Below are 26,539 nucleotides of genomic sequence, written 5' to 3'. Positions count from 1 at the left end.
AAAAAGCAGGGAACACCCTGAGACCCCCACTAAATTCAGACGAACCCTTGCACCTTACACTACATATTCTAAGAGCCCTAGTTTGTACCATATCCAATGTGCCCAGATCCTTATTAAGCCGCCTCCTTATACACCATTAACAAAGTTTTCATACTTGCTCTCCATACATTCCCCGATATACCCAACAAATTGATCCTCCTTTCACACCCAGAGCAACTGCCTCGCCTCTCTACCCTACAAAAGCAGTCTGCTCCACGTGACTCACCGACTCGCGCAAGCTTGTGTCACGTGATCGTGCGTAGGGGTTCCTCGGCTTGTACGTGCTTGGAGCGTAAGCAGTATCACGTGACGCTGTGTGTGTACGCGGCGGAGCTGGGAGTGAAGATGGCGGACGAGGAGGCCGAGCAGATCCACAGCACTGAGATCGGCAGCGCCGCCGCCGCGATTGTGGCGCTCAGAGAACGGCTGCAAGAGCTGGCCACCGAGCTGACGGACAGCCGGGAACCTGCCTTGCATTCCGCTTCCCAATACTGCCAGAAATTCTGCCAGGTCAGACAAAATAAAATATTGCACGGCGCAGTTTGCATGCAGTCGAATGCAGAATAAAGCGTGAGAAATGAGATTGTTATATTAATCAGAGCCATTGCTGAGGAGGGGGTAGCGAGAGTCAAAGGGGGAGGTGCTCCTTTGTGTAGCTTACGTGCTGCTGCAAAAACACAGCATTTACCCTATATTCATGTTATTAGCGATTATCCACATCTGAGGTTATCTTTATGATTGCACATGCTAATTCGCGTGAGAGGCGGAGTCTTACCCGTGTTTATTAATTTTAGTGTTTTATGGTTACACAAATGCGTTTTATTTTATTTATTTAGACTTTGAAAAGAGTTTGCACAGGGAATCGGTGTTGTGCACACAGTGTATAGTAAATACAAAACTATATGCCTGTCTTCACATACTTTTACCTTTTTTGGTTTGTGTGCCACCGGCTGAGACAAGAAATGAAGCCGTCCTTATTACCTTGGCTGTTGTGAGCTTTATGGAAAAGAACTGTGCAAGTTGAAGGGCCGAATGTTATATTTAAATTTATTTCTGAACAGGTTTTGGTCATGTTTATGGTGTGGTGTGCAAAATCACTGGTGGTGATCCTGAGTGAGACAACAGAGCACGACCATCCGAACTGGTGGGGGGTGGGGGCAGGGTCATGGTCATTTATACGTATTTTTAATTCCAGATTTTTTAGAACTTCCATGAAAGAAACACTACAGTATATAATATTGTCTAGACTTCGCCTTATGACGTTACCCTTATATATTCTAATAACTTTAGTTTTATACAAGGTGACCAGAATGGAGAAAGATAATCGTGTAGCAATGCACGACAACCATGATGTGTTTGTGCAATAAAGTGGAAACATATGTGTCCGCTTGCTCAAAATACACACGCTTTAATATACATCCATATTTGTCGATTACTCCCCCCCCCCCCCCCCCCGCTGAGAAAATAGTTTTAGATGACACACGTGTGAAATATGGAATGTATTTATCATGGTACATATTATCGATTGTACTGCTGACCGGTGTATAATACCGTATGTAGTACATTTAACTACATTTACAAATCAAGTTGATGAGAATGTGGGCGTTAGAATTAGATCAGATTTGTGAAACAAATACTTTTTTTCTAAATATGAAACAGATAATTGCATTTAATCAAATACATCCACACCAGACTCTCAAGATGTCTTTTAAATGAGTGAAAGATGGATTCGAAGGCTGGTATTGTGGTTTCCTGTTGTCTAAAATGGTATGTAATCAAAACTTACTAAATATGAAGATTTTAGTTAAATTTGTTTTTAAATGCAGTAAAGCATTATCTTCAGCTGGCACTCTTGACTGATAAGCGCTGGCTTCAAGCTTCTGAACTTGACACAATAATGCCCTATGTGAAGGGACAATGGGCATTGTTATTTATTTATTAATTAAGCCTTCAGTTCCATTCTCAATTTCTGTATGTTATATACATCAGTTGAAATGAGTGCCTCTCTAACAGTAGTCTACAGCTGCAAGATGCACCCTGGAAATGAGTTCACTATATTATATGGATATATGTATGAACAGGCAGGGCAGTGCTCGTTCAACATGACTTCGTTTAACATGTATGTTTTGGAGGGATACAGTTCCAATCTTGTGGTTTGTTTTCATATTGTAAAGACTAAAGTTCTGCAGTTGATTGTGGTTTGTTTTCATGCTATACAGGCTATAGAACTGAAATTCACTGTGGTTTGTTTTCTCTATGGGCCCCACTAGACATTCGGTTTCGTCCGAGTACAAGAAACACAAAGATTGATGATGGAATGCCTCGATATTGAAAACTACTGTAGCAGTTATTTTGTGTTTGATTTGGATTGTTTTGCAAGACTTCATGAAATGAAAGTGATACATTTTGTAGGAAATTTTAAACGTTTAAACTCTAAAGAAGTGGTTAAACGTTTATGCTAGACATATAACCGGTCACGTGACAAATGTCACCAAACGCATGTTCTTTTATGCATTAATTTTTTAGTAATTTATCATCAGTAGTCCGTCGCGTATCAGACTGCTATAGTGCCACAGTAAGGGCGGATATTATAAAAAGGAAGGACAGTGTGTGTGAATAATGAATGCTGCAGTTTTGAAATCAATATAAGATTATCCCAATACTGTGCCAACCCATAAAACAGTAACAGTGGGGCTGGAAAAGCTTAAAAGAAAATTGTCCTGGAACTTGATTGTTTTGGCATTTAAACTAGGACTTGTGGCAATTTTGGGAGGTTTGTGTACACTAGTACAGGACGTAGAGGAGAGTGGCGTTTGATTCGAGTACTCTGAAATTGTAATGATCAAGTACTTGTCTCGAGCACCAATGGATCTCAAAAATCCCACCCCTGCTATCAAAGACGGCAAAGTTTTCAGTCTCTGAGGTAGACTTTTTAATATCAGTCACAGTGCTCTTTACAATTCTAGCACTTTTGACTAGTGCTTTTTTAGTTGTTGTTTTGCTGAATGGGGTATCAGACCTGCACTGAATAACCGTGCTCGTGAATGGACCACGTGTCTGAAGCACCTGCCCTGAAGTAACGGTTTTCTTTCCTAAGAGGATTTGTCTCTGCTGTTCTGTGGTCTGGTCTGTTGGTACAGGGGGCGTCTGTGTGGAAATCACACGTTTTAATATATCTAGAGACGCGCTCATCCAGTTGTAATAAGCCCTGGCAAGTAGCATGTTAACCATGTGTTACAAGACTATTTCAATCTGGCTATAAGAATGAACCTGTCCTTGCATATGTGGTAGTTTGTTTTAGATGTAAACATGGTTGTACTGTGGGTTTCAAGTCCTTTATTCACATCCTTGAGAGAAAGCTAACATCAGTCTAAATAAGTTTAACCAGAGAATGCTTTAGGAAAAGGGACCAGTGATTTCAAAACTGCTTGTCTTTAATTGCTGAGAAAATATTGTAAATTGTGGCAAAGTGTCAGTTTTATTGTTGTGAGAAAACACTTTACTGGGGTTCACTCCTCCTTGCCCATCAGAGGGCAACAGACAGTTCTATAGCTAAGTTAGATATTTAAACATCATCAATGGTCTGACATTTAGTACAAATACTTGTCTGGAATCCAGTGTTGTTCCTTGAACTTAACTCAGACATGAAACATGTGGCGCTTGTTTACAAATGTTGTGTGGTGTTGACAAGAGAACAAACTACATTATTGAACACGAGGAAGCAGTGGCACCAGGAACTTGGTACATAAGCTGACAATATGATTATTGAATTATTATTATTATTATTTAACTATTTAGCAGACGCATCCAAAGCGACCTTCAGAAAATCAAACAAAAAACTACCGTTTAACAGGATATTTTCACGGTATTAATTATTTATTTCACGGATTTGCTACCTTGGTAGATTTTGACGGTTTTTGAATTGGCGTTTTTCACTTAGCACATTCACAAAAAAATGCTTTTTAAAAAAAAAAAAAAAAAAAACATTCAAATACATGTTTACTTAATGAAATCTGTCTTCTAAAACAGTATCTCATTTACAGTAACTCATTATAGCATCTACAGCGTCACTGCAGCAACTTAGATAAGAACAAAGAAGGCCTTCTAAAAATGAGTTACATCATTACCGTTATATAGGTCTTAATTTTAAGATACCAGTAATTGGAAAGGCTTATTAGCTGCAGTACACTTAACAATAGGCATTTGCTAACTCTGTTTTATAACGTAGCTCTGGTTCACCAACATAACACAGTGGAACGATCACATTATCATTTAGTAATTGTAGGACAGCATTGCCACGTGTGAAAACTTTAACAATAAAGCCGAAACCAAAATGCTTTAAATTTAAAACTAGTTAATAGACTAGCAAGCACTGGCAAAGTCAACTCATTTTTATATGGTGCAGAACTAATTAATTTTAACTGTTTAGGGACGTTGCAATACCTGCATGGTGGGTGTCTTGATAGTAGTATCTACAACGAATCAACAGTAACAATCCAAAGCAAATTTGCTTTTGTTACAGACTTTCTAACAAGCCTGGAATAAACTACCCTGGCTGATACAGTACTTAATTAACCTCTTGTAAAAAAAAAAAATTAGAAAAAAAGGAAAATAACACAAAGCTGCTTAACATAAAGAACAGTCGTACAGATAGCACAGTAGCAGACGCAGTTTACACTGCCTCTGAGTTCGGGATCATCAATTCCAGATTTTCTAAATCCATTGATGTAAATGTCCGGTCTGCTTTTCATTTTTTCAAGCAAATTGGCTTCATCACACTGCCATTCTCATATTCATTTTGGCATCCAACACATTCTTTCCCTTGCTCAGCGCTTAACCTGTGCTACATACTGGTCTGTCAGAGGCCGGGATCACTCTGTGTGCCACACTGTGGTTGGTGGAAGAATTATTGGCGATCCAATCAAAACCACCAATAAAGCTAAAATAAATTACCCGCTAAAAGTTCCCGTTATACGGTATATAAATCAGAGGAAATCAAAATGCAAAACAAACACATATATAATATATACATAGTAAATATAAAGGAAAAGATATATAAATAGGAATTTACAAATAAAGATTAAAGAACTGGGTTTTGAGAAGATGGTGGAAGGGGGATGATGGAAGAGGAGGGAGATTGAAGAGAAGGAGCAAGCATGGGAGGATATATAATCGACCAGTAAACCCTGTACAGACACACACTTGTGTGTAATATATGTATAGGACCGACAATGAGTGAACATGTACATAATTACCTGTATTAGCGTTTTAAACACGTACCTTATCTTTAATAAAGCGGGAAACCATTGCTAGAGCTTCCCGATTTCTATTAGATGACTGAAGTTTGTACCACCCCATCTAGATGCACTCGATGCCCACAGTGCAAATAGTATTGGACAGTGGAGTACAAATACTGTCGCAAATCGCAATGTGATTGTGATTTTGTTAAGATAACAGGCAATGGCCGTGCAGGATATTACGTTTATTCAGTGTCTATAAAATGCTAGTTTAATCTGTCATGGAGAATGTCGGCTCCGGGTTTGTTGTAGTGTTAACCCTGGTTTCACACTCGCTAAAATGAGGACATATTAATAGGTAGATAATTGTTACTTTATCAAAATTCTGACCACGAAAAAAAGGAGCAAATAGCAGTAATGTTACCATGATCCAAGTAACGGCTTCCTTGTTTTATCTGTACGAATAATAGACAAAATGCAATCTTAAGGTGCATTAATTTATCTATCTGTTTTCTTTTTATAACATATTCTCAGTACCTTGTGTAAATAGTGAAATGTGTGCTTTAACTTTATATATTGTGAAAAGTGTTCACTGTTCTAAAGGTTCGTAGCCCTTTTTAAAAGCAGACCCAGAGACAGGAAATGAAGGTTTAAGGCGCTGCCGTGCCGTTTTATTATTTACAGAAAATAAAATCGAACTCCGTTTTTGGAGTGCTGACTGATTTCAGACGGGTAAGCCATTTACCGACTACACAAAACAATTCTACACACAATCAAACAAAGCTTTTCACACTGACTGCAGACTGCCCCGACAAACATTTCTCCTTGATTTATATACCTGCCTGTGATAATGACTACAGATTGGAGCTAGGTGACTCTCCTCCTGGCTCCTTCCTGTTGCACTCTGGGGGGATGTAGTTCTTCAGCCCCTCATGAACTACACATTTTCCTGCCCCCCCCCCCCCCCCCCCCCCCCCCCCCCCCCCCCCCCCCCCCCCCCCCCCCCCCAAGTCTGTCACTACCCACTCAATATATCACGCGTGTCGGGGTCCAATATAAATCCTCTATATATCGAGGGCTGCGATATAGCGAGAGACCCATAGAAAAACAAATAGGCTAACAAATACTGTACAGCCACTTCCTCGTTTTATCGGGGGCGTCAGGGTCCAGTATAAATCCTCTATGCAACCTGCATTTCTCATTTTTCATATAAAAAGCAGCACACCTTTTTAATTCGTACAACGGAGGGTAATTGCTTCTCATCAACTTCAGTCTCCAATTAATTTCTCTTCTTTCTCAAATGCATAAACCCGCTGCATTCAAATAAACCATTCCCAACACAGGAGGCTTGTTGCTAAGGCACAGATTTCACTGCTTTGCTGGTGCATTGCTGCCAGAAATGAACACCTCGCTGATTAAAATAAAAACCGCTTCAGCAAGTAGATATTTAATGTGCTTTGTGTTATTGTCCAGTGCGTGCATATATGATAACAGTATGATATTAATGCTTGGTTTTTAACTGTTTTGTATATTCTTGTTTGTGATGTGCAGTACAAAATAAAACGAACAGTAATTCTAAGTGTCTGTGTATACTGCAGCTCAGGCACACGCCTTTTGACAGTAAAAATGGGGAGCCAACTCCAGGACCGCGATATATCCAAATCCGTTTGTAGCAAGGGGCGATAAAATGAGGGGTGGGTATGTGTATAGGTAGATAGGTAGATAGATAAACCCTACATACAGTAAATTATTATATATTGAACAACTACACTTTTTTTTTTCTCTCTTCTTGCACTTACATTTTAAAGCAATACATTGAAAGTCATTCAGACATACAGTAGCTGTCGGTGCCCTGCAGGGCGAGAATACATTCTCCTATCCTCAGAGAAGTTCCCCTTCAGCAGCTTTAACTGTTTTGTTGCTATTGAGAAATACATTTCCTCTTGAGGCTCAGCAGAAAACAGAAATAAAAGCATGACTCAGTCGTCCATCTAGGAAGGGAAAGGGTCAGACACTGGCTGGAGTTCATGCAGTTCATTCATTGACACACCCCGCTTCAACCAGGAATGCTGCTGGGATCACAGTGTCCACTTAGTGTTTCAGAAAAACAGTGCACCCCTTACCCCCTTGAGCTTGATTGCACACAACTCTTATCTAATCTCTCTCTCTCTCTCTCTCTCTCTCTCTCTCTCTCTCTCTCTCTCTTTTTAAAAAAAAATATATATATATATATATATATATATATATATATATATATATATATATATATATATATATATATATATATATATATATATATATATATATATTTTTTTTTTTTTTTTTTTTTTTTTTTTTTGTTGTCTATCCTAGAAGTCACGACATTTTGCATCTGTTCATTATTGATTAATGGAGGGGGGTTCCATTTTTGTAACAGTGCTGTTTTTTGTACATGGTAAAGCCCAACGATAGGAACAGCATGTCACACAGAGAGAGAGGCATGTAGGGCATTGCTCCTGGGACACTAATTAAGAATCTTCTGCACAGTTTCTATCTCGTATTGTCACTACAGTTCTGTGGTGGGTGACTTGTTTTTTTTTTTTTTTGTTTGTTTTGTTTTTTTGGAATGAATGAATGCAGAATAGATAGTAATCTGATAGTAGCAAACTGTTATGTAATCTATGTAGATACATTAGAAAGCAAGCTTTAGCAGTTCAATCCCATTATTTTAGTAGGGTTAAGGGAGGCTGCTAGAAAATAGATTTGATTGTGGGTGATTTCACTTGCATGGCTTGAAATTACAGGGTGCAATAAAATGAGAACAAATGTTAAAGTTGGGCAGACACTAAGGTTCTAAGCAATGATTTAATGTGATAATGTTAGATTTTAAAAATAAGTTACTGTAGACCTTCGATCACTTTTGTATCAACACCATTTAATGTTCTGCGATGCCTCATTTAGGGAGTATTGATACGATGCCATGCCCCCTATCGTGATATTCCATACCATCGCGATTCTTTGGATTTTATGCCCATTACATGTTAAATGGCTGCCAAATTCCTTTTTTTGCAAGTGCAACGTGCATAAGAGGCTAACACACAGTTAATAATACTACTGCATGGTGGTCATTGCTACTGACTATACAATTCAAATAAAACTAGTAAGAAAATTAGTGTGAATGACACCATTTTCTTTATTTCTTACATATAGAAGAGTGTTTCAGCCAGCTTCAAATACTCCAGTTACAAGGAATCTCTTAATTCTTATATATAACAAAGTAACACAAATACATTCCTAGAAGCAGACTTTTTGTAACTAGGCCAGATGTTTTACATACATGGGTATCTTAGAAGTGCCCTACAAATGTGAGCAATGAATGAAGAAATGAAGCTCTGTTGTGGAAGCGGATTCACGTGGGTACTTCAGCAAATGACTTGATGAGTTTCTTGCTTGGATTAATAAACAGCCAAATGACCAAGATGGGCAAATTATATTTTAATGTATTTTTATTGCTTTTTATTTTTAAAAAGTATTGCAAAGCACTGTACAGTACAAAAAAAAAGAACAAGCCACAATACATTTGTATAGCATGTCACACATACAACTGCTACAGTCAGACCATTTAAATAATAGTATGCACATAATACAAAAGCAGCAATTTTAAAGTTACATTAAAACCCACTAAGAAAGCCGTTTTATAAAAGTGTGTTTTTAGTCTTGACTTGAAAACTGTAATGGTCCCAGCTTACTTGACAAGCAAGTGCAGAAGATTCCGTAATTTAGGAGCTCTACAAGAAAAAGCCCTTCTCCCATGTTGCTTTTGTTGACCCTGGGAATAACCTGCATCCTGTAATCTCGGAATGTGTTTTTGGAAGATACGGGGCCAGTAACTCCTGCAAAGAAGTAGGTGCTAATCCATTCATGGATTAAAATCTCAAATTGTAATCAGTTCTATACTACACAGGGACACAATTTAAAAAGGCCAAAACGGGTAATATGATAATATCCTGGTGGTATTTTGAACAAGCTGCAAATGGGATGCCACACATTTTGGGACACCAGAAAAAAGTGCATTACAATAATCAATTCTAGATTAAACCAAGGCATGCATTAGTCTCTTGGCATCAGATACAGAAACAAACTGAAACCTATCAGAAAGATAAGATTTGAACCAGGATAGGACAGTCCCACTGTGCTTTCAAGATGATTTAGTGGGATGGAATGGTCTACAGTATCACTGAGATCAAGAATTAATAATAATGATGGAAAGCCTGAGTTAGTTTACGAGCAGATCATTCACAAATGGACCTCCTCTGTTTATAACATTTATGTTCTTACATATAGCATAACACCTCCATGAATCTATGCTGTTCAGATCTTTTAGAAATTAAACAAGTAAACAGAGTATAATGTTAACCTGGACTAGCCTGATTGATTCATGAACACTGTAAAACATTTATTTTTAAACAAAACAATCAAAAGTAGACGTGTACATAAAACAAATTGCTCACATGCTTGCGGTTTTCAGTTGTTTAAAAAATAACATATTGTTTTATAACGCATGTCTTTGTGCTGCTTAGCTGAGAAGAGTGATGGGATGACATCCACATCAACACCTCCTACACCTTCAATGCTCTCCCATGGAATATTTACAGCAGCGCATTCTTCTGCTGCTGTTAATTGCTGTGATGTTGATGGTCCTCCATCTGTAGCCGTTCTCTCTCTATTTGAGAGCTAACTTTGACTTTGTACAATGTTTTAACATCGTAGTATCTTTTTCTACAAGCTGGCCAAGTCTGTTTAACAGTGGAAGTGGCATTTATTGTCAAGCTTTTTTTGACTTCTTATAATTTGCACCGTTTTTACCAGACCCAAATAAATTAGAACTGGTTTGACTGCTGTATATGGACGTAGTATTAGTTATATTAAGTTTTGGTAATTTATGTGGTTTGTCTGCCTCTGCAAAGCTAGAGAGTCTTGTGTATAAACAGTAACGATCCAAACAATTTTATTTATCTTCGTAACCTTGCTTTGGGTGGGACAGCAAGGCCTCTCTGTCCTATATTGTGCATCCCTGTATATGCAGCTCTGTCTGCTTGCATAGTTCAGTTTCCTGTTTCACTGGAGAACCAGATGTTATCTGGGTGCCAACAGTGTAACCAAGGTTTACTGAGCAGGCATGCATGAAAGCCTATAAGAAGCATATCAGAACTCTCAAAAGCGTATGGACAAATATAAAAATCATTGATGTATCAACAGTGCTTGTAGTTTGGCAATAGCCCTGTAGATTGTGCCCCAGGATCCATTTCTGCTTTTTAGTGCAATGAAAGCATTTCAATGATTTACTTCTTTTTGTCCACAGACTCTTGTAGAATATGCAGGCAGATGGAAGATCTCGGAGGCCCCTCTGCCTCTAGTCCAGGTTTACATGGTAGCCATATTAAGCTATGCTCAAGCTCGACACCAGCTTTCCTCGGAGTGTGACAATGTAAGCCTTGTACTTGAACGATTAGCACTGTAAGTATTCTATTCTGTATTTTTAATTCTGTCTGTAACCGTCAAATAGAGCATAAAGTACCCACTACTGTTAATATCAATATAAGATTTTCTCTGTGATCTAGAAACAGATATAATACACAGCCTTATTCAAGGGGACAATTAATAATGTGGTGAGGCTGTGCCAGTGCTACAATTTACTGCAGCAAGGACTTTCACTGGAAGCTAACACACAGCTAAGACTGGAAGCTATGGTAAAAGAAAATACATGTGTGTATGTATAATGTGGGTGTCTTTTATTTTTCAGGAGCTGTGTTGAGCTTTTGCTGGCACTACCAGAAGAAACCCCAAGTAATATATGGAAGGAGGTCCAGACTTCAGTTCAGGTAGGGTGGACCCTTATTTTTAAATAAAAAATAACTGTTTTGTTTTTAATTTTATTCAGTTTTCTTCTGTGCTGTTTTGTTTTTTGTTTTTTGAATAATTTTTTGGGTGATTATTTTGGTTTGTGCTTGAATTTGTCTGGCAGTGGCAGGGGTCTCCAATCCTGGTCCTGGAGGGCCAGAGTCCCTCTTGGTTTTTGTTCCAATTGTACCCTAAATTAATTAATTAGACCAATTGAGCTTCTAATAAGCACTTAATTGGTCCAATTAAGTAATTTAGGGTACAGTTGGAACAAAAACCAGGCTGGACAGTAATACTCCAGGACCAGATTAGCAGGGCTATATTTTTGCACAGGAGTGGAAGGGTCACCAATGCTTCAAAATGAAAGTGAAAAAAATTACAAACCCAGGGTACCCACTGCCCCACCCCCCGACTGTGAAACTGTATATGTATAAGCAGATGCAATTGAACTCCGATGGATACCCAGATACACCACACGGAAGCTGGACAACGGGTTCAAATTGTCTAATGTTTTGATTTGGGATACAATGTGTTCATGATGACAGTGAAACAAATGTCAGAAATGCTTTTTTTGTTGGGAATTAAACAATCTTTATCCAGGCTCACAGTAATACTTTGCAAGATAGCAGGGATTTATCAGGTCAGAAATGCATTCACATCTTTAAGGATTGGTGTATCTGAGATTGGTGCTGACTTGGCAGAGGCGACAACGATCTGAGAACGATTATTTTTATTATGATTATTGTTTGAATAGTGTTTATTATTAGGATTAGTATAAATTCGTTAACCTTTTGGCGTTGCTGTTACTATGGTAACATCATGGTTGTGGGTTTGCTTGTGAACGAGTATCATTTGTATACATACATTTTCAAATCTTGAATACAGTATTTTAATTTTCTGACAAGCAGGCCAATGTTGTTTTTTCCAAGACCGAGCCCGTTTGTATTCACAATGCAGTTTGCAAGTGCACTCGGCTTGTTTATATGGTGTGTGAACCGGATGTTTACAGTATTCTGCAAGGCATATTGAAAGATGGCAGCTACTGATGTATTGCTCCGGTTTTTAATATAGCATTGGGGAGCACTTGGCTAATTTCGAATACATATCTTGAATGCCTGTAGTAGGAGAACGCAGTTTATGCTGTTATACATGGTTCTCCTAATGTCAGCATTAAACAAAGTAATTTGAGAAAAGATTGAGTATTTTATTATTTTGCGAGTTTGTCGAGTTCGACAAGATTTTGGTGTCTGATTTCTACCAGAACTTAATTTTCTCACACTGTCCATGTAGTTTAGGATTACCAGATTTCCACAATGAAAAAAAAGTTTTTTTTTCCTTCTTTAATTTACTGACACTGTAGCAAATCTGAAGCCAAAAATAACAGCATATAAAATAACACAATAATAGTTAAACATCCGGTGAATTTATTGCAGATGATAACTCATTAGTTCATTTTTATATTGTGATCCAGTCAAAACATGTTAAATGTATAAAAAGCCAGATTTAAAAAATAGATCAGCTATTACCATTTAAGCATATGGTATACACATAATCGGAATTCTTAAACTGATAATCCGTAAGCTTGTTTATTTTATTTTTGCATGGTGCGAGCACACAACCTAATACATTACTGGGCCAGTGAAAACACTACCTCAGTGGCCCAAGGGGCCAGTAGTAAAACATCTAAATGTAGAGCCGTGCACCACCTCCAGAAAAGTGCTTTCTGCTGTTTCATTTCATGTGGTTCAGTGTGCTTGATACCTCCTATGCCCATTAGCTAGAAGCAGCAGGAGGCCTCTTAGTATATGAATACAGAAAATGTTTTACAGAGACATGAATTTGAACAAAGCGTTGCATGTTGCTTCTTTGCAAAGGGTTGTTTAGCCTGATTTAACTATTCGGAAACTTAATCTAAGTTTTATTAAAGATCTTGAAGTCTAAAGTGTACAATAAAACATGCATACACAGGTTAATCAGGTGGCTCAGAGTTGAGCGTTCTACATCAGATGACTTGACATAGTTTTACATTTATTTTACATTTTTTGCTGGGAGCGCTAGTTAAATCCTTCCAGTGGTTTCGATGTGTTTTTCTTTTGCTACAGACAGCCCATAATCTGCTACTGGAGAATGGAAACGATGAACTCCAGATGCTCTGTGCCATTGCTCAAGAGAGTGGTGTGTGGACAAACTCGGCACTGCAGTGCATTCTCTCAAAGGAAGCACCACAAGAGGAAACAGGTTGGTAATAATGCTCAGGAGATTGATATTATAAATCGGACACTTCCTAATTCAACACTTACTACTGTATAGACCGAACACTTTTAGATTTGTAGCTAATTAAATTATTTCAAAAGTCTTACCTGTCGTGCACTTTCATTCACTATATAGGTCCCAGATGTGCAGTCTTGAAAGAAACACATGCTGTCGAACATACTATAACATGATAGCTGGTAGAACACCAGGGTAAAGAAAGTTGTCAGTTTACAAACCTTGCCTTCCAGAAATTCAGTTACTGCTTTACTTCCTAGGTCTTTTTACCTCAGCAGTGTCTTTGGAGTTTCTTTTAAGGGAAGCAGCTGGTTGGTTAAACCCTGAAGGGGTGGGGGCAGTTTCATTCGCTAGTGGAAATGACCCAGGAAGTGCAAGACCATCTGAAAGCAAGGTCAGGTATCATAGTTTAGAAAGAAAATGCAGATTTGCTAAGGTGTAATTAACACTTGAATCTGTGTTGACTAGCAGGAAATTGTACAATTGCTAATATATGCATGCCTCCCTTTTTTCTCTTTTTTTTTTTTTTCCAGTTAATGAGTTTCTTAAGTTAGAGGGTCCTGTTCTGCTAGAGATGCGCATCAAGCACCTTATCAAAGAGAAGCACATAGAAAAGGCAGCATCACTAGCAAAGGCCTGCTCCAACCATCCTGAGCTCAGGGCGAAGAGCAGTTTCAAACAGACCTACCTGGTCTGTCTTACTGCTGTAGCTCAACAGGATCAACTTATGCAGGAGGTGGGTGGCAGTATGCTTGCATTAAGGCAATCTTTCTGAACCCTTTAATGCATGTTCATGGCTGGCATTAGTTTTTCTTTTTTTAAAGTGTTGCACAGGACACTGCGGAAGCTTGTTAAATATTCAGCAACCACCTTTTATGTTTGTTTCTTTTAATCCAGATTTCAGAAATTGACTGTAAGGATGCGCTAGAGATGATCTGTAATCTTGAGTCGGACGGGGATGAAAAAGCTGCTCTCAACTTGTGCACAGCATTTCTAACTCGACAGCTCTTGCAAGGAGATATGTATTGTGCTTGGTGAGTTGCACTTACTTTAAGAACATACTGGGGTTATAAGGAAATGCCTGTCTGTCTTAATGTACAGGTGTACAGTACCAGTCAAGTTTGAGTACACTTGCTGGAAACTAGTTTTTTTCATAATTGACAATGTTTTACATTGTATACATTTCTGTAAATACTTGAAAATGAAAACATGTTACAATATACAAAGCATAAGGAGTATCAAAGCAATGTTCAAGAAAACATGTCTTCCCAGCTCTTCTGCAGCAATTCCCAGAGATGTAGGGCACTTGTAGGTAGCTTTGCTTTGACTCTTCCGTCCAGTTCATCCCATACAAGTTCTGTGGGATTGAGGTCTGGAGACTGGGCAGGCCAGGTCATTAGATTGAGTTGTCTTTCACTTTCCTTCTTCGCCAGATAGTTCTTGCACAACTTTGAGGTGTGTTTCGGGTCATTATCTTGCTGAAGAATGAAGGACTGCCCAGCTAGCCGTAATCCTGATGGAATGGCATGCCTCTGAAGTATGCTATGATAGCCATGCTGGTTGAGCTTGCCATGGACTTGGTAAAGATCACCAACTCTGTCACCAGCAAAGCAACCCCAGACCATGACACTGCCTCCTCCATACTTGACAGTGGGAACCACACATGCAGAACTCATGCGCTCACCCTCTTTGCGTCTTACAATACTCAGCAGTTGGACCCAAATATTTCAGATTTTGACTCGTCGGTCCATAAGACCGACTTCCACTCCTCAGACGTCCAGTTTCTGTGTTTTTTGGCCCAGGCAAGTCTCTTCCTCTTATTCTGCACTCTTAACAATGGTTTCTTTGCAGCAGTTCTTCCAGTTAGGTCAGCTTCACGCAGTCTCTTTTGAACAGTTGATGTTGAAACATCTGTACTTCTAGTAGCATTTAGCTGAGCTTGTATTTCAGGGGCAGTTAATCTCCGGTTTCGCAGACTTGTGACTCGAATGAACTTGTTCTCCGATTCTGAGGTCATAGTGGTCTTGGCCACAGCAGTTACAGACACTTGCAAAGTTCTTGCGATTCGTCTTAAAGATTGACCTTCATTTCTTAAAGTAATTACAGACTCTCTTTTTTCTTTGCTTAACTGAGAGTACTTTTCCATTTTCTGCTCCCTTACATTCAGGAATGACAAACTTGTGCCTATGCTACCGATATTTATAGTAATCATGGACCCTCACCTGTTAACAATAATTGGTGACAAAAGGTTAATTAGGTAACATGCTAGTTAACTCAGAGAACATCTAACAAAGACACTTTTATACTTAGGCCAGTGTTCTAACACTGTGTTATACACATTTCAGACTTTTAACTGATTTGGGCTTCAGACTGAAATCCCCTTGCTTTGGGTGACCATTTCATTGAAATTGACAAGATTTACATTTTCATTTGAAAATAAAATTTTTGAATGCAGTTCACGTATGATTATCAGCTTATATAAGTAGACGTATCATAAAATGAAATATTAAGTCTTTATAGACAAGTTTATACAGTTAAAAGCATAGATAATCGTGAAAAACCTGGTTTTAAGCAGGTGTACTCAAACTTTTGACTGATACTGTGTCGCTTACGTATTTACATGTAGATGCAAGTCATGGTGGTGTAAACGTCTCATCATACTGATGGCTTTGATTTTGCACTAATGGTGGTGGTAAGGGGTGCGTGTTTCTGACAGTCATGTTTGTATTTTTTTCTTTGCAGGGAGCTTACACTGTTTTGGAGTAAACTGCAGCAAAGGACGGAACCCTCAACGCAAGTGTTTCTTGACCATTGTCGTCAGCTATCCCAACTTTCGAAAACCGTGTATCACATTTTCTTTCTGATCAAGGTCATTCAGTCAGAGGTAAGATTCTGCTTTCACATATGTGAGTTACTGCCTTGCCTTTACAGAACTCTTAACTACTAGATAATGATAGCTTTTGTGAAAATGTAAGGATCTAGCTTACTATGCTATGTTGCCTTGTATTGTGCACATTTACAATCATGCTATACAGTAATGTCTGATTTCTAATTTTCTAGGTGGAAGACATGGGACTTGCAGTTTGTATAGAGCTCTGTATTCGAGCACTACGAATGGAGTCAAGTGAAAATCCGAATATGAAAGCCACCATTTGTAAAACCATCTCCTGTTTGTTGCCCGATGACTTGGAAGTGAAGCGAGCTTGCCAGCTTACTGAATTCCTCCTGGAGCCGAAAGTTGAGTCCTATTATGCTGTGGAGACACTGTACAATGAGCCAGACCAGAAGTTTGAGGTAGACAGTCTTCCAGTGCCCAATTCATTACGCTGTGAACTTCTGCTAGTGTTTAAAACGCAATGGCCCTTCGACCCTGAATTCTGGGACTGGAAGACTCTGAAGCGTCACTGCCTGGAGTTGATGGGGGAGGAAGCCTCCATTGTATCTTCAATAGATGAGCTCAATGACAGTGAGGCTTTTGAGCAGCTCGAGGACGATAATGGGGGCAAAGTTCCAGTAGAAGAGTCTGGTGGACTTGCAGATTGTTTTTATGATACAACAAATGTGCTTAATGAAATGGCTGATGAAAAACAGAAAAAGAGGGAAATCAAGAAGTTGAGAGAGAAAGGGTTTATATCGGCTAGGTTTAGAAACTGGCAGGCTTACATGCAGTACTGTGTATTGTGTGATAAAGAGTTTCTTGGTCACAGGATAGTACGGCATGCACAAAAGCATGTCAAGGATGGGGTTTATAGCTGTCCAATATGTGGGGAGAATTTTGATCAAAAAGAGCTATTTGTCCCACATGTAACATCTCATGTAAAGCAATCCTGCAAAGAAAGACTTGCTGCAATGAAACAGAGTAGGACGTTGGGTAAATCTACCAAATTGCCCAATTCAAATACTGCTCTTCAAAAAGTTAAAGCTGCTGACAAACCTGACAGGCCAAAGAAGAAAAACGGCCCCCATTCCCATGATATTGTGGTCTTTAATGACAAGGATGCATCTGAGAGTGATGGAAAAGGTCAACATTCTAGACCTGACCTCTCTGTACATAGGGTGGACTACAGAGAGGAATACACATGCCCTGTTACAAACTGTCGAAAGGGATTCAAGTACTTCAAAAACCTGATAGCCCATGTAAGAGGCCATAAAAACAGCGAAGAGGCTAAACGTTTTCTTGAAATGCAAAGCAAAAAGGTGGTTTGCCAGTACTGTCGTCGGCAGTTTGTCAGCGTCGCCCATCTCAATGATCATTTACAAATGCATTGTGGAGTAAAACCGTACATCTGCATACAGTTAAATTGTAAATCAAGATTCCTCACTAATCCAGAACTGTTGGTACACAGGAAAGAGCATGTTGTGTTTAAAGCAAAATGCATGTTTCCAGACTGTGGAAGAATATTTTATGAAGCCTACATGCTGTATGATCACGAAGCTCAGCACTACAATACATTCACATGTAAATTTCCTGCTTGTGGTAAAATATTTCATTCCCAATCCAAGTTGGATTTGCACCAGGAAGATCACGTTGCGCAACAAAAGACTCCCTGTAATGAAGACCAAGCTGCTTTGCAGGATCCAGACCTGCCTGAATTACCAGATAAAAATTCTGATCCATCACATGCTCCATTACTAGAACCAAATTTGGCGAAATTAATTGCTCCAAACCAGATTAAATTGGAATTACCAGACTCAGATCCAAACCAGATTAAATTGGAATTGCCAGATCCAAGCCAGTCACAGTTACCATATTCAAACCAGATTACACTTCCTGGTCCAACCCAAACCCAATGTGAATTAGAAATATCATGTCCAAACCTGACTCCTTTACAGGATCCAACTCCAGTAATGAATAATTGCCCACAAGGTGTCCAAGTAAATGTTGAACAGAAAGGAGCAGTAGCTATAATAAATTGTAAAGACAGCATCCTTGTCTGTGCTAGTTCTCAAAACAGTCTGCCTGTTATGGGAGTCAGCAGTGATGTATGCGTTCCAGCTTCATCTGAACATCTAGAACTGCAGCCTGTGCAACAGCCACCACCACTGCATCGAAATGGTCTACCAGCGGAGTTAAAGGAAAGCCAGCTACTTGACATGCTCACTGGGACGCTGGAGGAAAAGCCAACCAAACTGCTTCATATAAAAGTAGAAACTCCAAGCAATGAAGAGATTATGCCAGAGCAGCCACCAAAACCGGCAGGTGATGTTGTACCCAACTGTAATGCGTTATCGGTGAGGATGCCTGATGGCAATAACATACTTTCTCCGTCAGTCCATCCTCAATCTGTAACTAAGAAACAAGTGAAAGTGACAAGTCAAGTCAAAGTGGGGGAGAGATTTAACTGCACGTTTGAGAACTGTACTCGGAACTACAGTTCATCAAAGAGCGTCAATAAACACATGAAGGCAGTACACCCTGAATACCATGCTGCGCTGAAGCTGGCTCGGAAAAGCAAATCGCTCAGAAAAAATAACAGAAAAAATGCTCTTCAAACACAAGAAGACAAAACACAAAGTATGAAGACTCAAACCCTGCTGTTCCCTTACCAAACTGGAAGTGTTGCAGCTACTGTATCAACCCCAGCTTTATCTTCTCATTCTGGAACCCTCACAACTCAGGTTTTACCCACCCAAATAGAAAACGTTGTAAATCCAATCCTATTGTCACAAATAGCAGAGGTTTCAAACCAAATGTTACCCCTGCAAACAGAACATGGAGCTAACCCTCTTCTGTCTTTACAAATGGGTCATCTTCACCTTTCATCTTCACAAATCACTGCAGCAAATTCAGTCATCTCTCCACAGATATCTCGAGGCAATACAAATAATCTAGTTGTAAATTCACAAGCAAGTGTCATAAATCCAGCTTTATCTTCGCAAGCAGTTATGTTTGCAGAGATGCAAAGTGGTGCAAACCTTATGTTGTCTTCACAAGCCGAAAGTAATTGCCTTCCGGTTTTGCCTTCTCGTTTGGAAAGTGGTAATATTCTAAATCCTCGGTTAACTGATGATAAAAACTCAGTTATGTCTCATCACATTGACAGTAATGCACATTCAGTGCCACCTGCTCATCACATTGACATTAATGCACATTCAGTGCCACCTTCTCATCATATTGACAGTAATGCACATTCAGTGCATCCTGCAAATCACATTGAGAGTAATGCACATTCAGTGCATCCTGCTCAAGTACAAAGAAGTGCAGACTCACTTTTGCCTTTACAGTTAGATTGTGGCTCACATATAGGGGAATCGCCTACACAGGGAGGAAGTTCCCATATGGCTTATTCAACTATGGGAAGCAATAATAAGCCACATGTACCATCACAAGTTGACAGTGAAACAAATATTTTGTTGTCCCAAATGGATCCCTCCAATCCTAATTTGCCTTCCAATATGGAAGGTCTAAGTAATGCCTTGTTGCCTTCAGTTATGGACAGGGCGACACACCCGCTGTTACCTTCAAATCTGGAAAGCTTCAAAAATGCAGGTCAGCTGGAAACTGCCGCGAATCCTCTCTTTCTTCCACAGATAGATGCCTGTTCATTTCCTGATTTCTCCTCTCAAGGAGAGAGAGTGGTTAATCCCCAAGTGGAAAATGTCATGAAGTCCATTTTTACTTCCCAACCAGAATCTGCACAGACTGCCATTGCTGTCCAGCCACTCTCTGTGAGTCCACCTAAACTTGAAGTTAAAAGGACCAGTAAGAGAACAAAGTGGCCAGCTATAGTTAGGGATGGTAAATTCATCTGCAGTAGGTGTTACAGAGAATTTGCTAGCCCCAAATCACTTGGTGGTCATCTATCAAAGCGCTCTCATTGTAAACCACTTGATGAAATGGAAACTTCTGGTGCACTTCAGCAGGATGGCTCGTCCTCATTCGTTGCTAATCAGATTAATTCATCCAGTGTGCTGAATGTGCAGCAGCAACAGCTGTCTGCAAATTTCAGTCCAACTGTGTCTTTCAAGGACCGAGCCGATCGGCCATTAGCAATAGGAAACTATCCTGCAGAATTTTTGCCTAGTGCTATTTTCCCACAAGTTAATGGAGCCGTTTCTAATCCAAACGAGGGTGAACCAAATAGTGAGATGATTAAGCAAGCCCTGGAAACAGCAGGACTTTCAAACCTGTTTGAGACCTCTGGAATCCTGCAACAGACATTGCAAAATCCCTGTGGCCCCTATCCAACAAATGCACATATGCCAGAAAGCACAGTCATACAGCACACAGGGAAATCTATTAAAATGAAGTCGGAGGATGCAGAAATTCCATTGATCCATGAAACAAGAAATGAATTAACAGCCTGTGCTGCAAATCATTTTGTAAAGGCAGAAGAGCCTGAATTTTGTGCTGATATCTTCTCTGACTCTGTTCTGTCACAGATATTGGCAGAACATAATTCACAGATCTCCTTGAATAATCTTGGAGCAGCTCATTTAAGTCAGATGATGAGAACTGATTGCCAGTCAATGAAGGTAGAAGGAAATGGAGATCCTCAAGTGAATGCAAATGACAATTTACTGGCTGCAATGGCCAATCTTACACAACACTTTATGGCTAATCAGGTTTTGCAAATACCAGCGTCTGATCCCCAGCATTTAGTAACAAACCAGGGCAACCCACAGGATTCTGCTCCAAAGGTAAAGAATGTAAAGAAAAAATTACGTGCTCAGTTATTGGAAAAACCTCATGATTTATCACGAAAATCATCAGGTCCAGCACAAGATATCAATTTACAGGGAAATGGTCACCTGCAAAAAATACCATCCAACTTACCACAAACTTCAGAGGCCAAGCATGGTTCAGCGTTTTCAAAGATTCAGGGAGTGACAGGATCTGACAATAGAGGTGACATGAACGGCTTGCTGAGTGGTACGACACAGACAGAGAAATTAAACAGTGATATAAATGCATCCTTATCGGGACAGACTTCATTTAATGCACCAGACACAGCCTTCAGTAATTCTTGTGATTCCCAAAAAGAAGATGAAGAAATAATGGAAATTCTAGCAGCTTTACAGAGATTAAACCTGGAAAAAGAAAATCCCACCAACGACAGTCCTGCTGTGAATAGCTGCTCTGTCACAAGTATGCTTGATTGTAATGCTGTTGTGTTAAATGAACACCCAGAAGCTCAGCATCCTGATTCCACGGTAACAAATGAAGCTCGGCCTTTGGAAAGCACTAGTAAACCGTTTGTGTGTGAGAATGAAGGCTGTCCTTATAGTGCTATGACAAAAGATGCATTGTATAAACACTATTACAAAGTGCATAATTACACTGAAGACATGATGAATGAAATCAGGCAAATCCAACTCAAGTTTGCTCCCTTTCGATGTCACATTTGCAATAAGACATTTACACGAAACTCAAACCTCAAAGCACATTTTCAGACCGTGCATCGCTTGATGCAGAACAAAATGGTCAAGTTGAAAATTAAACGACCATACAGCAAAAAATCTCGACCTGGAAAAACTGCTACCGACAAACAGCCATGCATGGTGGATGGTCAACAAAAAGAATTTGGTCCAGAACCTGCAGAAAGCACACTAGCCTTTGAAAAGTTGAAGCCCACTGAAGGCAATTCAGAGAAGGGAATGCATCCAGCAGTTAAAGAGTCATTTAAAGTGACTCCTACCCAAGTTTCATGCTCTTTGCAAGATGCACTGAATGGACAAACTTCAGAAAATGTTTCTAATTCTGTATTGGTGCAACCTACATTGGGACAGCCCACAGTGGTCCTGGTTGCAGCTCAGCAACCTTCAGCAGAGTATCCTACAGTAGGTCTACCAATAGCTAGGCAACCTGCTGCACAACCCTCTACAGTGGGCCAGTCTGTAGCAGGACAGCCCCCAGTGAGATCACCTGTAACGACTCAGGCACTAGCTGAACCACTTGTAACTACTTCGTCACTAGCTGAACCACCTGTTACGATTCAGTCTGTAGCAGGACAGCCCCCAGTGGGACCACCTGTAACGATTCAGTGTGTAGCTGAACCACCTGTAACGACTCAGTGTGTAGCTGAACCACCTGTAACGACTCAGTGTGTAGCTGAACCACCTGTAACGACTCAGTGTGTAGCTGAACCACCTGTAACGACTCAGTGTGTAGCTGAACCACCTGTAACGACTCTGTCTGTAGCTGAACCACCTGTAACGACTCTGTCTGTAGCTGAACCACCTGTAACGACTCTGTCTGTAGCTGAACCACCTGTAACGACTCTGTCTGTAGCTGAACCACCTGTAACGACTCTGTCTGTAGCTGAACCACCTGTAACGACTCTGTCTGTAGCTGAACCACCTGTAACGACTCTGTCTGTAGCTGAACCACCTGTAACGACTCTGTCTGTAGCTGAACCACCTGTAACGACTCTGTCTGTAGCTGAACCACCTGTAACGACTCTGTCTGTAGCTGAACCACCTGTAACGACTCTGTCTGTAGCTGAACCACCTGTAACGACTCTGTCTGTAGCTGAACCACCTGTAACGACTCTGTCTGTAGCTGAACCACCTGTAACGACTCTGTCTGTAGCTGAACCACCTGTAACGACTCTGTCTGTAGCTGAACCACCTGTAACGACTCTGTCTGTAGCTGAACCACCTGTAATGACTCAGTCACTAGCTGAACCACCTGTAACGACTCAGTGTGTAGCTGAACCACCTGTAACGACTCTGTCTGTAGCTGAACCACCTGTAACAACTCAGTCTGTAGCTGAACCACTTGTGATGTTTCAGTCATTAGCTGAACCACGTGTAACGAATCTGTCTGTAGCTGAACCACCTGTAATGACTCAGTCACTAGCTGAACCACCTATAGTGGGACAGCCCACAGTGGGATTGCCGATGATGGGACTGCCTATAGCTGGACCACCTCCGATGGAGCTGCCTGTTTCAGGACACACTGCTACAGGATTTCCTCAACCTGGACCCCCTTCACCAGGCGAGCCAGTAACAGGGAAGGTTAAAAAGCCTAAAGGTCCAAAACCTAAGGTACCAAAACCTAAGGTTGAAAAACCTAAAGTGAAGAAGCCTAAAAAGCAACCAACACCGGAAGTAAAAAAGCAAAAGAAGCCAGCTGCAAATACAAGCGAGTCATCTCACAGCTACAGTCCATACAGGCCATACCGTTGTGTTCACCAGGGCTGCTTTGCAGCTTTTACAATACAGCAAAACCTGATTCTGCATTACAGGGCTGTACATCAGTCAGACCTGCCTACGTTTGAACAGGATAACGAAGAAGAATCAGCAGAGATCAAAGAAGACTTGGTGGAGGAGATGGACCAGATCACAGAGTTCAGATGCCAAGTTAAAGATTGCTCTAGAATATTCCAAGAAGTACCTAGCCTTTTGCAGCATTATACACAGCTTCACAAGTTTAGTCTGGAAAAAGCTGGGAGCCTACTGTCGGATATGAACCTGGGAAGATTTCGGTGTAAACAGCCAGAGTGCAAGGCTTCATTTACAGCATTTTGGAAGTATATCGGTCATCTTGAAGTGGATCATGAACCAGAAAAACTCTTTAATAATGATGGGGAGGAAGGCGTGTTCAGGTGCGACTGTGAAGGCTGTGATTGTGTTTATGCCACTAGATCCAACCTCTTACGTCACCTCTTTAGAAAACACAAAGACAGTCACAAGTCCCATTTAATTAGACCTAGACAAAAAATGGACAGGCAGGGAAGTTATTCAGTAAACGGAGACCCATCCAAAAAGTCAAAGTCTGCTGGAGGTAAAGGAGACAATGAAAAAGAGAACTGGCAAAATAATAAGAAATCAAAAATCAGTAGCGCAGAGGAGAGAAAGAGTAAGAAGAAAAAGAATGATGCAAATAAAACAGTCTGGATAAAAAGCGAAAAACCACCTTCTTTAAAAACAAATGGCGAAGCTTTGGCAATGTGTACAAAGAAATTCTCTCTGCAATACCCATGCATGATAAAAGGTTGTCTGTCTGTTGTCAGCAGTGAACGCAATATATTTAGACACTACAAATCTCACAGGCTGACTGATGCATTCCTACTGCAGCAAGGCAGGGACTTTATCATTTGCAAGGAACGTTCAGTTCCCTTAAAAAAATCAAAGTCTGCTGGAGATGATGGAGAGAAATCTCAGGAAGATCAGTCTGAGAATTCAGAGGAAGACTTAGCAGATGCCTACCCCGAATTATGTGAAACAGAAAGTTCACGTTTAACCTCTGAAAAGGATGACATTGCAGAACACTCAAAACCTTTCAAGAAAAAACGTTCAGCTGATGATTGTTCTGAACCCAAACTGGTCTGGAGAAGAAAGCGGACCATTAGACAAGCCTTTCCTGATTCCGTTCCCCTGATCAAGCGCAAGAGAGGGAGACCTCCATTGAAGGGAAAGCGCAAAGAAGCCATGCAGATCAGAATGAAAAACAAACAAGTGAGAAAATTGAAACCAGAATTATATAATCAAAGCAATCCATGCAGTGGCTCTGAATCAGCAGCTGCGTCCTGCACAGTTCCAGTTCAAAAGGAGCAGCAGCACAACAATATTGACTTGAGTACATTTAAGCCAATGGGATTTGAAGTGTCCTTTCTCAAATTCTTGGAAGAATCTGCAGATCAAACTAAGAGGAAAGCAAAGGAAAATCCTCCATGTGAAATTGCCCCAAAAAGAAAGAAATATTTTCCCCCAAAACTTGGAAGTCTGGATTGTAGTGAATCTGATTTGCACATCAGGACTAGCGGTTATCATAACCTTATTGACTTTCGAAACCCTTTGAATCTCCAGTGTGTAAAGAATGTAAAGATTGTTGTGGACAGGACCTTTTCTGAAGGGGCTGAGCTTTTGCTTAAGCAGCTTCAGGAAATGCGACCAGCAGTTGTGCTTGAAAAATGGTAGTACTGTTGAGGGTAAAATATTAGCAAAAAATGGTTCAATTAACAAATAAAGCATAGTACTCAGGATTACTCTCTATTTTAGTGTAAGGAATAGTTAGGCCGCAGACCGGGGATTTTTAAATTGTATGCAGAACTACACATAACAACAAATATTGAAGATAATCGAGCTCATGTCAGTTATATCCCAAATATGTCTTTGACATGTCTTTTTTTGTCACAAAAAAAACTGAAATCTGTAATTTTAATGGCATATAAATGATTTTAATATTTTGTAAGCTGACAAAACTTTTCAAGGGTTTATGATGCATTTTAATTGGCTCTTGTATCAGATGTGCTGTAAACCAGAACTATGCTAATCTGTTGTGTAGAAAATTCAAACTGAACCGTAGAGCATGTTTGTACCATGAAGCTTTTCTTATGTCACGTGAAGTTGCCTTTGCAAAAAAAAAAATACAATTCATGATACCAGTCATGTAAACTTCATTATATCCCCATGGGACATTTTGCTGCAAACCTTTATGTAAAAATTAGACCGATTTTCTTGTTTCTTGATAGTGTTGTGTATAGTCTGTGATATTTTGGTTGACCTCTCTGTTGTTCACTGACCATGTAAATTGTAAGTTGTAGATACTTTTTGTGTATATATTTATTCTTTGAAAACTGTTAGTTAAAACTATTAAATTCACAGTTTTATAATATTCTTCTGTATTTAGTTTGTGAACTGCGGTACTTATAATCTTATAAAATACAGAATTTGAAAACCTTTATTTTTTCAACAGTGCTCATTTTATTACTTGTAAGATGGGAATTGTTTTAAGCTTTCAAGTAATGACAGTGAGTGTTGATGTTTGCAGTATTTATTTTACTTTCCAGAACTTCCTTGTGCTGGAAGGTGAAAGTGAAATGACGGAACATTGTAGAGTGCATTCAATTCACTTTTTATTTAAAACATGAAGAGATACACAAGGACCTTAAAATAGACTCCCGATGCCATTGTGAAATGTTGTGTTTAAAGAACTAAAATGTATGATTGTCTCCTGGTACTGCCAAGCTGAGACAGTACTTAGACTTGGCTAGCATTTCCTGTACATGTCCTACCTCATTAAGTGAGAGTGCCACTTGAACTTGCTTGGCAGTGCAATACGTGATCTAGCCACCTGATGTCAATACTGTTTTTTGATGTGATTGTCTTAAAAAACAACTGTACTTTTTTTCAATATAAAAAAATAAATGAAATTACAGGATAGTATT

At 39.7% G+C, this 26,539-nt stretch overlaps 2 protein-coding genes across 2 annotated transcripts; both read left to right on the top strand.

Moving 5' to 3' along the window:
* The first annotated feature begins 374 nt into the window (after positions 1–374).
* On the top strand, positions 375–13,628 carry LOC121317610 (zinc finger protein 292-like). Its single transcript, XM_041253722.1, has 4 exons — positions 375–549; positions 10,618–10,772; positions 11,059–11,137; positions 13,259–13,628. Exons 1-4 carry the CDS (start codon positions 385–387, stop codon positions 13,400–13,402), a joined length of 543 nt encoding a protein of 180 aa, XP_041109656.1. The 5' UTR covers positions 375–384; the 3' UTR covers positions 13,403–13,628.
* A 217-nt stretch (positions 13,629–13,845) lies between these two features.
* On the top strand, positions 13,846–26,537 carry LOC121317608 (zinc finger protein 292-like). The gene is made up of 4 exons (XM_041253719.1): positions 13,846–14,160; positions 14,322–14,458; positions 16,167–16,308; positions 16,485–26,537. The coding sequence occupies exons 1-4, from the start codon at positions 13,918–13,920 to the stop codon at positions 25,287–25,289; spliced, it is 9,327 nt and encodes a 3,108-aa protein (XP_041109653.1). The 5' UTR covers positions 13,846–13,917; the 3' UTR covers positions 25,290–26,537.
* The last annotated feature ends 2 nt before the right edge of the window (positions 26,538–26,539 follow it).

This window comes from Polyodon spathula, chromosome 6 (genome assembly GCF_017654505.1).
Source record: "Polyodon spathula isolate WHYD16114869_AA chromosome 6, ASM1765450v1, whole genome shotgun sequence".
In the NCBI taxonomy this organism is placed as follows: domain Eukaryota; kingdom Metazoa; phylum Chordata; class Actinopteri; order Acipenseriformes; family Polyodontidae; genus Polyodon; species Polyodon spathula.
Note: the sequence above shows the minus strand (reverse complement) of the source record. Positions and strands in the feature narration are given on the sequence as shown.

What these genes read in the sequence shown, in the direction of transcription:
- LOC121317610 (XM_041253722.1), top strand. Translation starts at nt 385, where the DNA reads ATGGCGGACGAGGAGGCCGAGCAGATCCACAGCACTGAGATCGGCAGC. An exon ending in ACTGCCAGAAATTCTGCCAG is followed by an intron (nt 550 to 10,617) that starts GTCAGACAAAAT and finishes TTTTGTCCACAG; the next exon opens with ACTCTTGTAGAATATGCAGG. An exon ending in GTACTTGAACGATTAGCACT is followed by an intron (nt 10,773 to 11,058) that starts GTAAGTATTCTA and finishes TTTATTTTTCAG; the next exon opens with GAGCTGTGTTGAGCTTTTGC.
- LOC121317608 (XM_041253719.1), top strand. Translation starts at nt 13,918, where the DNA reads ATGCATGCCTCCCTTTTTTCTCTTTTTTTTTTTTTTCCAGTTAATGAG. An exon ending in AGGATCAACTTATGCAGGAG is followed by an intron (nt 14,161 to 14,321) that starts GTGGGTGGCAGT and finishes CTTTTAATCCAG; the next exon opens with ATTTCAGAAATTGACTGTAA. An exon ending in GGAGATATGTATTGTGCTTG is followed by an intron (nt 14,459 to 16,166) that starts GTGAGTTGCACT and finishes TTTTCTTTGCAG; the next exon opens with GGAGCTTACACTGTTTTGGA.